This window comes from Canis lupus, chromosome 1 (assembly GCF_048164855.1).
Source record: "Canis lupus baileyi chromosome 1, mCanLup2.hap1, whole genome shotgun sequence".
Taxonomy (NCBI): Eukaryota; Metazoa; Chordata; class Mammalia; order Carnivora; family Canidae; genus Canis; species Canis lupus.
In genome coordinates, this window is record NC_132838.1 from 47,428,607 (window position 1) to 47,448,573 (window position 19,967).

General features: G+C 35.9%; 1 protein-coding gene across 11 annotated transcripts in view; it reads left to right on the plus strand.

Annotated features, from left to right (window-relative positions):
* The window catches only part of ARID1B (AT-rich interaction domain 1B), a 434,837-nt gene that overhangs the window by 154,937 nt on the left and 259,933 nt on the right, over positions 1–19,967 (plus strand). For all 11 annotated transcript variants that reach the window (XM_072828796.1, XM_072828832.1, XM_072828804.1 and 8 more), the window contains exon 4: positions 5,304–5,414. In XM_072828796.1, coding sequence (XP_072684897.1) covers positions 5,304–5,414 — 111 coding nt within the window. The remainder of the gene's footprint in view (positions 1–5,303; positions 5,415–19,967) is intronic.

The window sequence follows — 19,967 nt, forward strand, 5'->3', positions numbered from 1 at the left end:
AAATTACTATTCGATGATAATGAGTGGTAGAGTAGTCTTAGTTTTAAATTTGTGGGAGTTTTAAATTTTAATATTTCTTATTAATTCACAATATTGTAATTGAGTATTTTGGAAATATCCGCTTATAAAATATGCAAGATTTGTAACTTCTGAAAGGGAAATTTAGGAGAATATATGGAAGAATAGGGTAATACCTTTAAAAAGTTAAAACTGCATTAAATCCTTATTATGTAATAGTGTTTGAGGCTTCCAGTGGTCTCCAGTAGTTAGGATAGAAATGAAAATTTGTCCATCACATTGAGATACTAGCAGTGTTAGACGTTAGCTGTGCAAGTCCTTTAAGCTTTTGCTTCCTTGTGGTAAAATATAAGAGGATGCTAAGGACTCACCTTATAGGATTTATTGTAAAGGCGGACCGTGCACGGTACCTGTCACAGAGCCCTGTCTGCAAATGCCAGCTGTCTTTGTTAGTAACATTTCCATTAGGGCGTTCCTGAAATGGTGACTGTGCCATTCTGAAGTAGGTATTTTATAGATTTATGTTGCTTTCCTTTTGGAAAGGATATTTTACATTTATTTACAAACTAAAGCTGGGGAGGTCAATAGCATGCTGAGTTCCTTGATCAGAGTAATGATTTCACATGACTGGCAGCCCCATGTGGCCATGGGGACATTTTCTCTGTGGCCATGACGCCCTTCCCTCCTACTACAGTGTCTGATAATGCTGGAACCATTTCTTTTCCCTGTTAGTAGTTGGATTGATGATGAGAGTTTCCAAAGCAGGGAGAAAAAAGGAGCAAGAAATTTTTTCTGACCTAGATACTGTAGGACCTTATGAGGCCATTCAAGTTCTCATCATCCTACTCTGGATTATTGCAATAGTATTAACGTGACCATTTTTATTCTTTGTAGCACATCTGTACTTCTTGTGATTATTGAAGTAACCTGAAAACCTTTCTTAAGTAACCTGAAAATCACCATGTGTTCTATCTAATTTTTTGCTGGTTTCTGGACTGAAACCTCCCTGGCCCCTTAGTACCATTGGTATGTCTAGGACTGAGGTGTTTTTACCACATCTGCTCATCCATCTTCCTTTGGTTTGTATTCTGTGTATGTGCTCTCAAATTTTTGTTTTCCTGTTACTATCTCCCAATTCTCCTACCACTCCCCTCTACTCTGGATTTCCTGCCCCCCCCCCCCCCCATTTTTTTAATCTTTTGAGAGAGAGAGAGAGAGAGAGAGAGAACACGAACCAGCAGGGGAAGAGGCAGAGGGAGAGGGAGAAACAGACTCCCTGCTGAGTGGGAGTCCAATGCAGGACTCCATCCCAAGACCCGGAGATCATGACCTGAGCGAAGGCAGATGCTTAGCCATCTGAGCCCCCAGGTGCCCTGGCATTTTGAGGTCCTAGGGTAAATATTTTTAATGAGGCTTCCTACTATTCCAGAATGATGGACTGGAGTGTTGACTGATGCTCCTTTTGTTAAGAGCACTTTGCTAGACTCTGTCAAAAGTTTACATGTGTACCAACCCTTTGGCAGAAATTCTCCTTTTGGAGGTTTATTATTCTCCAGAGATAGATCACATGAAGATGAATGTGTACAGATTTTATCATGGTGCTGTGTGAGTTAGGAAAAGACTGGGAACAACCTGAATGTCCATCAGTAGGGGACCGATTAAATAAGTCACAGTACTGACAAATACTGCAATACTAGGGAGCACTAAGCAAAAGAATAGATATTTAGATGCAGATATGGAATGAGCCCCACACTATATTGTTAAGGGACCGAAAAATAAAGGAAATATGCCACATCGTGTTTAAAGGAAAAAGGATTTAAATAAACATTTGTACTTGGTAACTAATGCATTGAGCAGTCGTGGGAAGAGAAATAACAACTATGAGCAGCAATTCTTGTGGAGGGCATCCTGGAAAGAAGGTGGTTGCTCTGTTTTTCAGTGTTTTTCGCTTTGTATCTTTCGAACTCATACCATAGGAACATTTTCCCTTTTAATTTTTTCTTAAAAGGTGTCCTTGGCCTTTCATTCTTCATTTTCTTTAAAGTCTTGTGTTACCGTTAGTACTTAATTTATCACCATAAAAAAACCGAAGCACTCGGGCTCTTGGCTTTGACAATAGACTCACGTGACAATTTTGATCCTTCTCCTTCCTTATGATATGAGTGAGACACGAGTGTTTTACTACCTGCTCATGCTCCACACGTAAGCTAGGAAGTAGCTGATGAAAAGGAGGGTTCCATACTAGGTGTTCAGTAAATGTCTACCACGTCTGCTGAAAGAAACACCTAGGTGGACCCTTCATGTGTGCATGCCTGTACCCCAAACTCTTTTCACACTTTTGTTGTTTTCTGAGTCAATCTTCCTTTTACCTTTGACTCATAACATGAAGACGGTTAAAACCAGAATCCATGAATGGTTAAAAGTCTGTGGGTGAGATGAAGAAAACTCATATTGATAAAGAACTGGGAAGGGGTAAACCACATTCCCCACTTGCGGTTCTTTTCGCATTGCAGCATGATCACAGTGAGAGAGACTTTATAGTCGTGGCTTTGTATGCGTACAGCAGAGGAATGCAGTAATGTGCGTGTCAGCTAGTATACACACTTGTGTGCACTAGTTCAAACCTGTAAATAAACAAAGATGGCAATGATGTGTTAAAAATGTAAGGCTGTGTCTTGTCATTTGTTTATAAAATGATGCTGAATATCTTCTTTATTTTCTGATACTGACATTGCCCTTTTATTGTCTATTAAAGTACTCATTACTATTACTCTTCTTGAGGTGAAAATAAGTACATACTAGAAAATAAATATAGCTCTGAAGGGGGAAAATCTCAGGTTTGTTATGGAATATAACCTTTCTATCTTTATTAAAGCTGCCAGAAGTAGACTTTATAGTCCCAGTGTGAATTATATATAGATGATGATTGTTTTAGGTTAAAACTTGGTACCTTTTCTGGATGTTTTCTCAGTTAAATTAATCCTTATGTTTCAACATAAATTGAGGCAGAACAAGTTCCCACTTCAGCAATTCTCACTAAATTTTGTTTCAGTTTTATTTCCAACTGAATTTAATAATCAAAAGCCTCTTGTGGTTAGGAATAGTGTTTGAGACTTTGGTAGAATCTAATTATTTTTGAACTTTTTAAAGCCTTAAAAAGTGAAATGTAAAGCCATAGTAAAATTTTCTGATAGCTTTCATAGTCTATTAGTTCAATGTTGCTTATTTTAGAGGGGACAGTATCTAAATTGAAATGTGTATTCATTATAGTTGTAATGGTCTCTTTCAACTCTTTTAAAAATCAGTTTATTTAGCTACAAAGGGAAAATAAAAAAAATTTAAAAGGCTAATAAGCATAGGGCATGTGAGCCTGTTCCTGTTTCTTAACCGGAGTTTAGTTAAAAAAAAAAAAAAAGAGAGAGAGCACTGCCCATAAACTCTTGTGTGCGCACACGCGTGTATTTGAGGAGCTAGCGGGGGTCTGCTCATTTGTTTGCCCATTGTGAGGCTGTCCAGCACCTTTGTGGGGTTTTTTTGTAACGTGGTGAAGGCCCTGAATGGAAGCCTTGTGCCCTACTTGATTTGAAATCCTCTATGTTAATCTAAAGGAACCTGCAGGGCACCCAGCGGGAAGTCTGTGTGACAAGTGGAGGTCTGGGATCCGGAAGAAATGGTGCTGGGGGGCAGGGGGGCAGTGAGAGTGGTAATAATCTTTCAGCCTTCAGCTTTTGTCCCTTGCAGCCTAATTGTTACCCTCTGCTGGCAGCCAGATTGAAGGGCTACCCTTTTGGGTGTCCTGGGTTGCATGTGCTTACTGAGGCCTCACCTAACTGTTACCAGATTAAAACCTGGACAACTGGGATTTAACTCTCTTACAAAAGCATGGTACTGACTGGGCATTATGCATTCCTTTTAGAGGTTAGATATTTTGATTAATTGTGTGTGTGTGTGTGTGTGTGTGTAGCTTTACTTAAAGGATAAAAGGGTTGCTCGGGAAATGCTGTATTGTTGGCATGCTCTTTATTACAGAGCCTGTTTAAAACCAGCACTTGGCTAGTTAAATCTAGTTTGTACAGTTTGTGTACTTTGTAGTACTAGCTATTGGTCCAAAGTTTCTTGGCTTAAGAAGCCATGTAATTTTAAGTGTATACTGTGTGAGAAAGGGGTGGGGCAATAGGAGCTTTTTATAGGGCTTCACCTAATAAACATTAATTTTTAATGTAATATTTTGAGAGTTTAACAGGAGAAGTAGAACTTGTGTATAATGTTTCTTTGATACTAACACTGACAGGGAAAAGGGGAGAATTTTATTTTTAAGTGATATTTTGTATTCGTTTTTTTTCTCTCCACTCAGAAACTGGTTCTCCAACTTTCAGGGCCAATTAAGACATGCTATAATAAGTATTTTATATTCTGTCCTGCTGTTTGACTTTGAGTGTAAATGGTGATAGAATGTTTAGTAGCTGAGCATACATAGTTAAACAGCTAGAGATTGGGTATATAGTAAGTTTGGTGTGGTGTGGTATTTGGTTTATATAATAGTATTTCAGCATAATACTGAAACCATGCAGAATACCTCCTGGAAAAGTGTTCAACAGGATGCCAGAAAGGCCATGTTAATGATAAGTTTCTCATACCTCAGCAGGTTTTTTGGGCGTGTTTTGTTTCCCTACTGCTGTTTTATTCTTTATTGTGGTTCTCTGGAAACTATGCCACGTGAACATATGGAATTCTATACGTGAATGTTTATTGGTTTTGTAGAAACCCCAGGATACTGTGAGCATAATAACTATGTTGTTTTGTGGGTTATCAAGGAGACATACAAAAAGTCAGTTGTTAATAAAGTTTTCATTAAGTATTTTGACATTTTAAAGGTAATATTAAAGGCAGCTCAACAAAAATCAGAATTAAACAATAACATGAGCTTCTGGTTTGCTCTGGTTTAAAATAGAGTTTGATTACAGGTGACCTCCTTTCTTTTCTTTTATTGACTGTTACCTTACTGCAAAACTCAAATATGCTCTTTAGTTTGTATGGTCTCATAATAAATTTAGTTGTGTGTGTGTGTGTGTATACATATATATATTTTAAAAAATATGTGTTTTTTCTCTTGATGATTCACTGCTTAGTTTTTTGTTTCTAGTTTCGATAAAGTGTTAAATAATAGCCATATAACATTTGTATATCTGCTCAACTGTAATATGTTGATAGTTTGTGATAAGCCTTTGTTTTTGTTACAACTCACTGAGATATTTATGAAGTGCTTTATATTTGTGTTTGTTTAGGACATGTCTCAGGAAGGCTATGGAACTAGGTCTCAACCTCCTTTGGCTCCTGGAAAACCTAACCATGAAGACTTGAACTTAATACAACAAGAAAGACCATCAAGTTTACCAGTAAGACATTAATGTGCTGATTTGGAAATGTAATGAGTTAAAACTTTTTAAAAAGAGATGTTGTTTTTGTTTGTTCTACTTTATATTAAGACTTGGGGGAGAAGTTTCTAAATCAGATATATTTGTGATTTATCAAATTTTTAGGGCTTTATTCTTAAGAACTGTGTAGGCTTGGATAAGTGTCGTTCATTTGTAGTTATCTCTTAGTCCAATTGGGAGGCTTATTCGGTGGATAGGTTTTGTGGCAGAAAAGTGTACAGTTGTACAGTTGTGCTATGCTTAACCTGTTGCTTTCTGGAGTGATAAAGACCAGAGGTGTACTATTTAAGAGTTAAATGTAAAGAAATTCCCACTTGGCAAAGGATATAAATGATGAATGAGATAAAGAATCCAGCAGTAGTTTGAATTTCTTCAGGGACTTTATGTAATGAGAAATCACCAATCCTTTTCTACCTAAAAGGAAATATTTTAGTTTAAATTTGGAGAAAGCAGCTTATAAGTATTTCCACTAGTGAATACTGTGTTGTGTTTAGGAGATATGTTGAGTAGAGTAGTGGCTATATTAAAGGGAGTCATATTGAGGCTCATAAAGTAGTTCATCTGTTTTTTTTTTTTTTAATGAGCAGCCTAATTTAAATGAGGTTTTCCTTAAAAACTAAAAGAATACATCTGTGCAAATAAATTTTTATGTTTATTTTCTTGTTAAAATATTTTGATTTGAAGAATTATTATTCCTTAATCTTTATTAAGTTTCATTTAAGGTGGGAGTTCAGGCTAACGATTTTAATTTGAATTTCAAATTTTTTACATTTAATAAGATTTATTATTTCTGAATATTTGAGAACCAGCATTTGTAGTGAATGTTTTCCATGACATTTGGCATGCATACTGTATCCATTTTTAAGTTATGTCTAGCCTTAGAGAAGAAGATAAGTCATGGCTACAGGGTGTATAGTATCTTTGAAGCTGATGCACATGTTTTTGACATCCTAATTTGTTAGCTTTTATTTCTGGGGTGGGTGATGGGTGAAATTTATTGTGATCATTTTGTTAGTCACATTGGAGTGTTTATTGTCTAGTTACTTGGTTTTTTGAAGGAATGAAAGAAGTGATGAATTATGCATTTTGTTCTGTAAGCTTTTTTCTTTAGTGGGTGATTCACAGCTTGGTAAGCATGCAGTTTGTGTGTGCATGAGTATGCAGGTGAGCACTGTTGATACATGTAACAATTGCTGAATATTTGGAAATTGGCTTGTGGATTTAGGAAATTTAAATTGACTCATGGGAAGCAGATAAATGATGAGTTCCACTTTTTTCCCCACCAGATTTGTATTGTTTTTAGAGAAACCCAACTTCGTAGATGTGCCATTGGCTAGTGAAATGTACTGTTATACATGTTGGAAAATTTCTTATAAATTGATAGAGATTTTTTATGCAGCCATAGGAATAGCTTGCGATGTGCTGCTTTCCTCATATCCACTTGAACTTTGGAGTCCTCACTAGGCTGTGTTTCTTTTCATGGCTCTGCACTGAAATGGGTGGTTGATGTTCAGCTAGCTCTACAGCACAGTTAGGTAAGGAGGAAAATATGGTAGTCCTAGAAAACTGATCGAAGAGTTCTGCTCGGGGATGGTGCTTTTTAAGTTGATTATTGAAAAGGAGGCTAAAAGCATTTTAGGAAGCGAACTGATATATTCATCAATAGTTTAAGTTTTTTTGAGTGGTTCTGTTTGTATACATATAATGGCTTGCTTTCTTCCTTAATCTTTACCATACCTAATTCCCAAGAGGATTTAAGGTTGTTCATGACATAAATTTTCTTATGAGCTAAAAACAAAACAACGCAACAGTGCCCCAGTTGGTATTTTCTTTCTGTTTTTGCAAGTCACAGGTAAATAATATGATGATTGACTTATTAATACCATTTCAATATTTTTTTAGAGAGCAGAATTTCCAGGTTTTGTGGTGAGTATATGGGAGTATCAGTTACTGAATAAAGAACAAACCATAGATCAACTGGTATACCTACCCCCCCCCTCCAATCTGTTAAGATGAAAATTGGCTTTATTTAAATGAATTTTAGCATGGCAGTTTTCTTTCAACAGGCTTAATTTGTCTAGAAAGTTTCTGTACAGGGTATACTAATATATATTTTTAGCTCTGTGGATGCTGCATCAATATGTTGTTATACACAATTAAGATAATCACAATTTTGGGGAAAAATTTGTTGGTATTCTACATGGCTATACTATCATATTTTTAATGTTACTTCTATTAAATATTTTAGTTCTCCAACTTGGCTAAGTTGATACTGTAGATATTATGAAACTATAGGCAGTCCATCACATTTCAACCTCTAGTTTATAATTTGGAACTAGGGAAATTGTGGGTGTTAGCTTTACATTTTAAATAATTGTGGTATAGTGATTCTAATGTATGATTTTGAAGTCTTTATTCATTGTATATGTGAACTATGAAGAAGGTAGCTTCTCCAATAGTTATTTCTTAATCTCTTTAATTATATGGAGATAGATTTTGTAATATTTTTTGCACATGTAATATTTTCTTCATCATGTTTGTTACATGGTTAAATTTCTATTACAGGAAATCAAGATATTTTCAGTATCTTTATGTTAGATCTATAATTTGATCTTTCAGTAAGTTATCAGCTCATCGTTGTTTGAACTATTGTCTGTCTATATTTGCATGTCATTAAATTCTTAGTGATCTGCAGTAGCTAAAGCAGTTATGTTTTCCAGCTGACTTACATCTTCAGATCATTCATAGTAAAGCAAATAACTGATAAATTAATATTTGTCCTCTTGTTGTCTTGGGGCCATGACCAGTAATATTTACTTATCACTTGATTCACTCAGACCTAAGCTTAGAACAAATCTTTCTTAGTAATATCTACTTATTGTTATAGCTCATAATCGTATAGCTTTTCCCCCATTGAGATAACATTAGCTTACATACCCTTGATATTACCATTTTTAGCAAATTTTACCATATAGCAGGTATTAAAAGTAGCTTGAAGAACTCTATCTCCTTGGAATAATATCACTTAAATTTCGAGCATATTCTGTATAGTTTTTTCTACCTCTATTATTGATATGAAATGAAGCCAGCATTTAAGCAAAATACACTGGAGTTCCCCCTCCCCCCAGTGCTACAACTTATTAACTCTTTATCTTATAAACATTGAGTATATCTCAATTTCTATTTTAAGGTAACTCCTCAAGTATTATTTTTTTTTCAAATATTATTTAGTATATTTTTTTGGTTGGGTTTTTTGTTATATTTTCATTGCTTATGCCATTTACTGTTTATCTTTTTATTACATTTACTTTGATAGCTGTCTTGACTCCCCTGTTAGTCTAGTATCTTTTCAGAATATTTATTATGATTTATTTGGTAAATATTTTCCTAATAGGTTTTGTGTAAAAAGTTTTAAACACATTCTTCCTCCAGTTTCAGAATTTTCTTTTCATTACTTGAGGGATTTTTTTCCCCACGGTCTTGGCTTGATAGCAGTAGAACCTGTGTTTTCCAGTGCTACGAGATACAGAAGGATTATAATCTCTGCATCAGCAGGGTGAGATTTGTGCCAAAACCACTTCCTTTATTATAAAATGACATTTGAGTTTTACCTGGTAGCCTTAAGCTTCCATAGCAAAAGTGGGCACTTTTGGATAATTAAGCTATAAGTAGCATGAAAAACATTCTTTTCTTAGTAGTGTGAAAACATTCTTTTAATTGTAAAAGTAAATAAATTGACAGGAACAATAATGATACTTGCAGTAAATATGGCACAGATATGTTGTTAATAAAATATTTATAAACATGTATACAAGGATGTAAACAAACAAAAGGTTTGATTTTCTTCCTTGATCTAAGCACATGCACATAGTGCTTTCTCCTCCAGGGATGTGAAGAGCCCTTGGTTTTCCTCAGGTTATAGCAATCACCTGTCTGCTTTATTCTTCCAGGAGGCCTTGCCACCAGTCTGTATTTCAGATAGTAAGCCCATTATTCTGTTTACCTTAGACACAGAATATGATCAGTCACATTCTAATAACCTTTGAGAAGCCCTGATTCAGGTCATTAAAATCCTCCTCCTGACCCTTTCTCCTCTAAATAGGAAATACCTAAAGAGATCAACAGAAAAAGTGATTTTATCTTTCTGAGTTTAGTAAAAAACCCTAAATGTTATATAGAATAGTACTTATGGTACTTCTGTTGAGTTAACAATTAGAAGGGAATATTGAGGTTTAGATAAAACATACGTTTTTTTGGCCCTTTGTGAAAGGAAGGAGGTAGTAAATGCGGATTGTTCTTTGAAATAGAGGGTGTTAAACAGGATATTGGAAGCCTGAAAGAGGATGGTTGGAAAACTGTTATTACCAAGAATATTCTTTGGGGGTTAGGTATTAGCAACAGAGCCTACAATGATTTGCCTTTCCTGAAAAAGAGTACTCTGTGTGTGTTTGTTTTTTTAACCTTTTTTTTTTTTTTTAAGATTTTATTTTTTTATGAGAGAGAGAGAGAGAGAGAGAGAGAGAGAGAGAGAGAGGGGCAGAGACACAGGCAGAGGGAGAAGCAGGCTCCCTGCAGGGAGCCCAATGTGGGACTCCATCCCGGGACCCCAGGATCACGCTCAGGGCCGAAGGCAGACGCTAAACCGCTGAGCGACCCAGGGATCCGTATGTGTGTTTATTTTTAAATCTTTAATGACACTTACATTGGATAGTGGTAAAAGGTCATGTACTTTGGAAGCATATATGAATATTGATGATATGTTAATAGGGACATTTTAAGTTTGTAGATTTGTTAATACAGTTCCTGTGAACAATTGGAAACTATTGGAAAAAGCTAGGTGAAGCGTTTTTTAACTGTGTTTTGATGTTTACTAAGTTCTCAACCCAACTGAAAATATAAATTGTTAAAATGATCTCAACCTCTTAGGTGGCAGGTTTTCACAAAAGTTGAAATCTGCCAGGTAAAAATTATATGTGTGGCTGCTGAATGTATTCTTCCCAAACTTTTTTGTTTGTTTTTTGTATCTTGAATTTGATTTAAATGGTTTTCAGTGAAAGGTTAAGAATGTAGCTGTCTTCTGTTGCTTGATCCTTCTCAAACCATTCTGAACATTTAAAAAATCTAAGTTAATAAAAAATCTCATCTGTTGTCACTTTTTCTCAGTGTCCAGCACTGATGATTCCTGTGTGCAGCTGATGACATAAGCTGTTTATGAGTCTTCTTCTCTAAATGTTACTAGAGTACATTCCGTTGGGAGTTACAGATGTTGTTGAAAGGGAGCATCTCATGAAAGGGAGCAGGAGGTTCTTTAAAGGATGGGTGGAGAGTATCTGCACATCGAGTTCATCAGTGGCATGGTTTTGAAACTGAAGGTGCAGACACATTTTGGTATCTTGGCAAAGTTTTAAATGGAACACGTAATAGTTGGGTTTCTTACCTAGGATTTACCATATTCTCAGATGTAATTTTAGTAAGTGGTCTAATCCATGTGGGGACATCAATTCTTTTTTGGGTTAAGATTGAGAGCAGGGGCAGCCCTGGTGGCTCAGCAGTTTAGCACCGCCTTCAGCCCAGGGCCTGATCCTGGAGACCTTAGATCGAGTCCCATGTCAGGCTCCCTGCATGGAGCCTGCTTCTCCCTCTGCCTGTGTCTCTGCCTCTCTCTCTCTCTCTCTCTCTCTCTGTGTCTCTCATGAATAAATAAATAAAATCTTAAAAAAAAAAAAAAGATTGAGAGCAACATGTAATGACCTTACTTAAAAGTCCTAATTTAGGAAAAGTGATAGTAACTTTGACAAATGTTATTTTCCAACATGGGTTATTTCTTTAAGATGTGATGTTCTTTAATTTTATTCCCTAGAGTTATTTTTGTGATACTGGTAGTCATTTTGAAAATAGAGGAGAATTCTTGAACTTGAAACAAGGTAAGAGGTAGTAGGAAGTGGGAAAGTAGGTTTCTCCTTTCAAAATAATCTTCCACTTAAATGTTTGTTCTGTAAATGAATACTCAGTAAAACCCCACCAGTTTGGATTTCATCCAGGTAAAAGCAGGCTAAATATATGGAAAGTTTGAATAAATTAATATTTAAAAAGAACTGGAGTTTGCTTTTAAATAACTGAAATGTTTGTGTGCAAAGTGTTTCTAAATTGAGATCTTCAGTCCTGTTGAAATAAATGGATAATTCTAAATTTATTATAGCTGCGATATTTGCTTAGTGACAAAATGTTATTTTTAAAAATTCGTTTAACTTTTAAAAGCATTTTAAGCATATCCCCTGCAACTTTTTCACATAATATTCTAAAGATTTCCATTTAAAATATGGGGGAAATGAATTTTAACCCATTTTATGGGACTGTCAATTCTAAAAAAATTAATGGAGTATTATAAAAAATAGACACTAGACAAAATTGGAGATGAAGAGAGGCTGAAACATAACTGATTTGCAGGATATTGGTTTTGATAATAGAAGGATAACTATGATCTATAGTTGATAAATGAGGCTCATTAAGTTAGGGATGAAAAATGCAGATATTCCTGGCTGATAGAAAAGTTAGCATACAGATTGTGCCATAACAAATTGTGGATGGGAAGGTTTTGAACCAGCTTGCAGCTCTTCCGAGGGGCTGTGGGAGCCAGTGGAGCCTCCTCTGTGGCCCTACCAGCTAGGCACAGGCAGTTCCCAGATCTGTGTGCAGAGCCGCAGAACCACACCTGGCCCCGGGGGCGTCTCTGACCAAGGAGCTATCCCTGTGCAAAAGGAAGAGCAGTAGGGTCTGTCCTTAGTTTGAAGCCTAGAAAGAAATTCTTGCATGGGTGCTTGGGTAGGTGAGTTTGTCAAGCAGCTTAGCTCCTTCACGTTTTAATTTTATATTTTTACGCTAGGACGAAAAAAACGACAGATGTTCCAAGGTACCTCTTCTCATTCGAACCTGTTCTTTCTACAAAAGGCAGTTCTTGGCACGTTGAGCTAGAAAGCCTTCTTCCTCCTCTCTTCAGCGTGCCCTCCCGTTCAGGTATCTGGATGGGGGGCTTCCCCGCCCCACCCCAGAATACACAGGCATGGCCCTTGTAAGGGATTGAATGCATTTTACTTTGTATTGCCCAAGTTAGGTGGGAAATAGATTGTAATTTACAAATTCCCACTTTATAGGCAACTGAAGGCAGACATCTATGTTGTATGTTACATAAGAGATACATAACCAGCAGGAGCTCATAGTAACATTTGTGGACTGATTACCTGCTTTTATTTTTCTTTTGGACTGGAAGTGACTATTTTTGATATTAACTGTCAGTTTAGGAGAGGAAATAAATATATGTAGAGAGCAAAATATTTTTGTTCTTCTCTCACAATGTAGGATTTTAGAAGTGTGTCTCTTTCTCATCTTTTGCTTTCACTAAATTGTTGTAAAATAACTGAATGGTCTTGTTTTCCTTTGTTTGGGTCAAGAAATTTTAGCTGAAAATTGTTACTGTGTGAAAGAAGATTATTGACTCAACAAGCCTTCAATTTTCCGTGAATAACACTCCCACCCCCTAGCTTCAGGAACACGCCGTGCATGCATTCTATTTTAAAATACAGACTGTAATTTAAAACAGGCAGTTTGATGCCCCACTGAACTTTGTTTAAGCCTGGAATAAAAGAGGGGGAAAAAAAGCTTTAAGCTACAAAAAAGTGACTAAGCTTTCTCAACCACTTTTCTTCATAATGCATTCTATTTAAGAAAAAAAAAAAAAAAAGCTGTCGGATACTATCATCTCTTTCCACAGGACCTAAATTTTATCCAGTGTTAAATTGCAGTGTGTGCGTCTTTTCACTTTATTTCATTATTAGGCTATCATTTGAATTTTTTAAGTGTTGGGAGTAGTAGTCATGTGTAGTGGAATCTGAGTGCATTTGTGCATTTTGTCCCCGTTGAGTGCATGTGAGAACATTATTTCTAAAATACATCACTTCTAGTATTCACTTATTGATAGCTAATTTCCTAGAGTTATCTTAATTTAAATAGTACCTGATTATTAGACCAGAATGATAGTAGATAATATTATGGTTAAATATCTATATCAGATCATTAAAAAAAGGATTAGCTGAAAGTAATTTATTTCACTTGCCTGTTTTTTTTTTTTTTTTTCCCTCCTCACAAAAAGAAAATGAGCATCTTAGGATGACTTGTATGGAAGGAATGATGACTTTATCCCAAGAGAGTCATATTTTTTGACCTGGAGACCTGTTCTAATGATGATGCTGAATAGCAAACAGGCTTAAGTCTTGGTTAAGTTTCTGGCTCCATGTATACCCTTCAGTAATGGCTCATATATGGCCTAGTATGGTTTCCCTCCCATTTTTGGGTACCATTTACTTTTGAACATATTTAGGGATTTGAGGTTGCCTGATTGAGTCCAAAGCTTTATTCAGGTCCTGGAAAACCACAGGCCTTCTTGTGGCCTTGATCTACAACATTGCAGAGATCCCCTGCTGTGGGGCAGTCTGATGTCTTTGAGTATAGGGTAGTTTTGGAAGAAGGAGAAAAGTTCACATGAATAGCTGAAAAGTACATATACCAGATGTACCATGGTACCATATGAAATGTACCATGAATGGAAATATTAGCAACCCAAGGACATGAAAACCATTTGTTCTTGAGGAACCCAACAGTTTCATGAAAAATGTCCTCTGTATTTCTACATTTTGTGTTTTCTTTCCCTCCCTTCCTTACTGCCTTCCTTCTTTCTGTTTTTGGGGCTCACTGGTTTGATCTGAGTAGAGTGGTATGTTACAAATCTTAACTTGTTAGTTTACTCCTACATTTGTCAAAGCATAGAATGGCATCCACTGAGACAGTGGCACATAAGCTGTGCCTGATCCGTAGGTGATGTCTTCTCTGAAAGTAGGCCAGAATGAGTGAGTACAGCAGTATCCTGCCCCATCTGAGACTTATACACTGATACTGATCCTTTTTTATCCCTCCTCCTCCAAATTTTTCATGTAAGTAGGGATCTTCATCAGTCTTTATTTCTCCAGTTAATACCTTCTAATGATCATAAAAGTTTGTGGTTAGTCTTTTGTAATTACCTGTATCTGGAGGAAATTTGGCTTCAAATAATAATAATTATATGCAATAATTTATTGGACATCATTTTTAAAAGTCTTTTATATAAGTAAAATTTTCAATTAACTAACACTGGAAACTGCTAGTAAAAGAATAGCTGTGCCCAGAGTAAGGGTCTTCATGAATATCATAGGTGTGAGTTGCGTGGACTTTATTTTTTTAAATTTTATTGATTGATTGCGTGGACTTTAAAGATATGCACTTCCTGACACCTATTTTGTCTGCTCAAAGCCAGATCCCACCCCATTCTTCTCTTTGTGAAAGTCTGGTACTTTCAGGTTACCAGGACAAGTGAATTGCTCCCTGCCTTTTATTTATACAAAGCCTTTATTTTTACAATGCCTTTATTACCACTAGAGGCAGGGAGACAACTTTAGAGGCTAGTGTACTATCTCACTAATGAGGTTGAGTCAGATTATTAAAAAGTGTTGGCAGTGAGAATGCAGAAGGAGAAAACTGTTGAAATAAAGAGAAGGATGAATGATAGACGCTTTTGATGTTTTTAAGCTGAGTGGCTAGATGTGTGTTGGTATTGATGACAAACACAGGGAAGTGGTGGTGGGAATTGGTTTAGGGAGAAAAGTATACCCAGAGATTTTATGAGATTTAAAAAGCAAGTCCTGAATAAATTTGCTTGAATTCTACGCCTCCTAGAAAAGCATTTCATCTTTGCTACCAACGCCTTATTTTTTGTATAGTTCTTTACATAAGAGATACAAAACATTGTCATAAATAGCAACTGATGTTGAAAGAATGATAGCAGTGGCTATAACTTTACATTTTGTGTAAATTGTTGGAGATGATTTGAATATCGGAGCAGAGTTTGTATAAACAGCTCAGCAGATCGTACCACAGTACCACAGAGTGTTCTCACTCGAACATGGAGTAAGACAAGAGTGCAATCTAAAAAATAAATGAAACTATATATAATTCAGTTAGGATTCATGGCTGATCCCGTTGTCTTTGCTTTTAGGCTAGTCCAGTAAGTTTATATCCTAATCTGTCTGTTTCGTTAGGTAGTTTTCTTCATACTGCTTTGTCTGGCTTACTTTGGAATGATTTAGACTTGCTTATTGTTGCAATTCATTTTGGAGGAACATTCCTTCGTTTCATTTATCTCATTATGATTTCTCCTTTTCTGAAACTTATTTTGAGTATGTGCGTTAGAGAGCCTAGTATAAAAATTTAATGTTTTTACTTGCTTGTTTGTTTTTCTTTTTTGAGAGTATGTGACGGGGGGAGGGCAGGGGAACCTAGTTTTCCCGAGCTATTTTTGAAAGATGTTCTTTTATTTTGTAGAAACGGTTACCCCTTTGAATACCTTGAGTTTCTGTGATACATTTAAATAAACGTAGAGGAAATAGGGCCTTAGGGAGATTACCATTGAACTCTGAACAGTTTTCTCTTTTTTGTTGTTTTGTTTTTTAAATAAAACCCCTCCTTACTTTTTTTTTTTTTTTTTTTGGTCAGTGTTTAAAGCCCTGTTATTTCATTTCCTACGGAAAGAACAAAGGTCTAATATTAATGAGTTATTAAAATGTGTGTATTTACATAATTTGATTCAGATTTTTTAAAGCTCTAATTCCCAGATGTGGTAATAAAGAACCCGTAAAGACAGGAAACTTTGCTCAAAGTTCCAAGGATGATGGAATGGTGGTGAATCCGTAGCTGCTTCCATTATTATGGCAGCTGTCTGTCTGCACCTGCTCCAGGACATACCTGAGTGGCCTTCTCTCTTTTTAATACTGTTTTGCCAATTTTGACCAAAATTTTGAGTGTCCTTGAATGAATACGAACATGTTCAAATTTTCCCAAGTGGTTTTGCTTTTTCATAGTTTTATTACATTTATGCTTTTCCTTAGCATGCCTAAGTGTTGACATCCTCAATTAATACACAAAATTTCACAATACACAGGAAAATTCAGTTACAGTTAACATCATTTATTGATGGCCTCCTATATTTAAGATTTTATGTTAGGTGGAGGAATAACATAAAAATAAAATTTGGGGGCAGCCTGGGTGGTGCAGCGGTTTAGCGCTGCCTGCAGCCTGGGGTGTGATCCTGGAGACCCGGGATCGAGTCCCACATCGGGCTCCCTGCGTGGAGCCTGCTTCTCCCTCTGCCAGTGTCTCTGCCTCTATGTCTCTCATGCATAAATAAATAAAATCTTTAAAAAAAATAAAATAAAATAAAATTTGGATTAGCTTATTATTAGTGTCCTTTCCTAACACCTTCAGCAATAAGAAATCAACAAGAAAACATACTTTAATGTATCTTATTATTTTATCTATAAAATCTGCAAAATTCATACTTTTAGTATGGGTAATATCACAGAAATGTTTTGTCATTCTGTGGAAGTTTTGGATATTTGAAAAGGTAAGAGCACTGATGGCCGTATCAAAATGATGTTAGCCTGCTCTGCAAGGCATTCAGGTGGCATTGCGTCCTGCATCGGTAGTGCTCCTTATCACTGGGGAAAGAACATTGCTAATGAACACCTGGTGTGCTAGAGGAATGATTCTCCTGGTTTTCTTGAGTGATTTCATGAGGCTTTTTATTAATATTTTTACTACTTTTTTCCTGACTTAATTTGCACTTTCTCCTTTTATAGGGATGAAAACAAGATATTAAAGTTCTAGCCATCTTTGATAAAATTCTGGCCCTTTTTTGGGGTATTGGACTTTAAAAAGTACACTAAATATGCACATCATGGTTCACAAAGCACATTGACATATACTTCAATTTAGTTTTATTGCCTAGATACTTCACCTTTACCTACCACATTAAATGAGATATATTTAAAACCTCTTGCGTAGTACTTGCCTTATATGTAAGTTCTCAATAAGTTGTCAGTTTCTTATCCTGTCTTGGCCCCTCCTCTTTGGAAACTCATTTAGCCTCCAGGGCCTGTTAGGGTTGCTAGTATACCAATCTTTCCCAAGATTTAGCTCTTCTTTCCTCTGGGTGAAGAGACCTGGCACTGAGACTTGTAGAGTCACAGCGATTATGGCAGCTGACTCTTGGCTAAAACTTTATCCCTTTGACTCTTGGCCTGTGAATCTGTTGTTGGATCTCCCAGTGCTGTAGACCTCTGCTGATGGAGTATGTTGGTGTGAAGACCACTGGGATTCTTCTGCATTTCTTTTGATTTTTGTATTCTTTATTTTTATTTACCACATAACAGAAGAACACGTATATGTGAAAACTATATTAAACACTTTGTAATTTGAAACAATACTACTTGGCCCTCCCAACATTATTGTCAGAGTTGTGTAGGTAACTAAGTGATTGAAGTTTACTTTTCCTAGCTCTTTCCAGCTTGTGGTATTATCAGTAAGTGGTAAGATCACCTAAAAGAAGAGAGAGAAAAGAAAAAGATGTAAGGAAAGGCTCAGATGGAAATCTACTTTGCTTTCAATGAAGTCTGCTTTAGATAAACTCCTTAGATTTTGCAAAGGGTTTTCAGATTTCTGAGGCAGATAACCGTATGAACCATAGTGGTCGTCCAGGTATAACCAGCTGTGACTGATAATACATCTTTAGTGGGACAGGGTGGAGAATCAAGTAAAATCAGATATCCTCCTAAGTCAAATACATTTGTCTCTTTCTCTGTCTCTGTGTTTCTAATACATACACACAGAGAAAGGAAAGGGGAGGCATCAAGAGGATCATGCGTAAATAATTATATTAATATAGGAAACAGACCTTTGGGGATTCTCTGCCATTTATCATCCCGATTGATTAAATGATACTCAGTATGTTGTTGCATGAGTCAGATTAGATGGCATTCTGTGTGTTGTTGTGAGTCAGGTGGTGTTTTTGCAAGTGGGAACACTTTGGAAGCATCTTGTTTTTTTTTAGGACTATTCTTTTAGACAGTTGTGTTTATTCATCTTTAAACTATACATTCCAGGGTGCCTGGGTGGTTCAGTGGTTGAGCGTCTCTCTTTGGCTTAGGTCAGGATCCCGGGGTCCTGGGATCGATTTCTGCATCAGGCTCCCTGCAGGGAGCCTGCTTCTCCCTCTGCCTATCTCTCTCTCTCTCTCTCTCTCTCTCTGTGCCTCCCATGAATAAATAAATAAAATCTTAAAAAATAAAAACAAAATAAACTATACATCCCAAATAGCAAACTTCTGCAAATGCTTATTTAATAAACCCAGCATATTTAGCTAGCAGCAGTAGCTAGTGAAAAGGTACCAGGACAAATTATAGAGGAAATGAGTATTACTTTACAGTTGTAAATAGGTTAATATATTTTTTTTACTTCTTTCAACATTTTTATTGACTATCTGATCATATCCCTTGTATATGATACTCCCCATCACCAGTTTTACTTTCGAATTTACTTAGAAGCCCAGTTTCTCATCAAAACAACAAAATTATATGAAATTTAATATAATTCATTTTGTAGCCTCTCTGATTGAAGTTTTTATACTGTGGCATTCTAATAAAAAGTATGACCCAGACACTGTATAATTTAATGATTGAAATTTAAGAACGTAAATTTCTTCATCTATAAAAGTGTTTAAAAGCAACTTGGAAGGGGCATTGTTCTTCCAACATGTGTCCTTATGAATTATAAATAAATTTGTTTATTTTTAAATATACCAATGGCCACTTTTAACTGAAAGAGTCCTGTTGTGACAGAACATTCTCATTTCCTATGATGTTTTTAACATAGAATTTATAACCCATGTGTTTTTAAATAGGAATTCAGCTGACCTACAGTAAAACATTTGTATAACTGAAACTACTCAAAGTGGAATACAAATTTTAAAAATGTTTAAAAAAAGGAGATGTAAACCGTGATAATGCAGTTACCACAAATCACTATTAAATATAAGGCTGCAGAGTGCCTGGCTGGCTCAGTCGGTGGAGCGTGCGACTTTTGATCTCTGGGTTGTGAGTTTGATCCCCATGTGGTGTATAGAGATTACTTAAAATCTTAAGAAAAAAAAATTAAGGCTGCATTCCCAACTATGTAGGTAGAAGGACAAAAATGAGGTTGCAGAATTATTAATGTAAAGTGAAAACATCATTTCTGAAGGGTAGAATATCATATGTATTATTTTGTAAAAGGAAATACTCTATAAAGGAACATATATAGTGCCCTGTGAAAATAGTGACTAATGATGCCAAAATATGGTTTTCTGTTTTTTTTTTTTTTTTTTTTATAATGTTAAAGAAGTTTTTTCATTTTATTTGGGATGATTATCATGAGCCGAAGTTTGGCATCCTGTCACATAAATAAATAAATAAATGATTGGCTGTTTCTTCCGTAATCTGCTTAACTGTCACAATGATAAATCCAGCAATTCTGTCCAACGGAGTAGCTTATTGAGCTGCTTTTTATTTCAGAGTATAAGTCTTGAAAATAATAGTTTTGTAAGTATAAAATATGTAG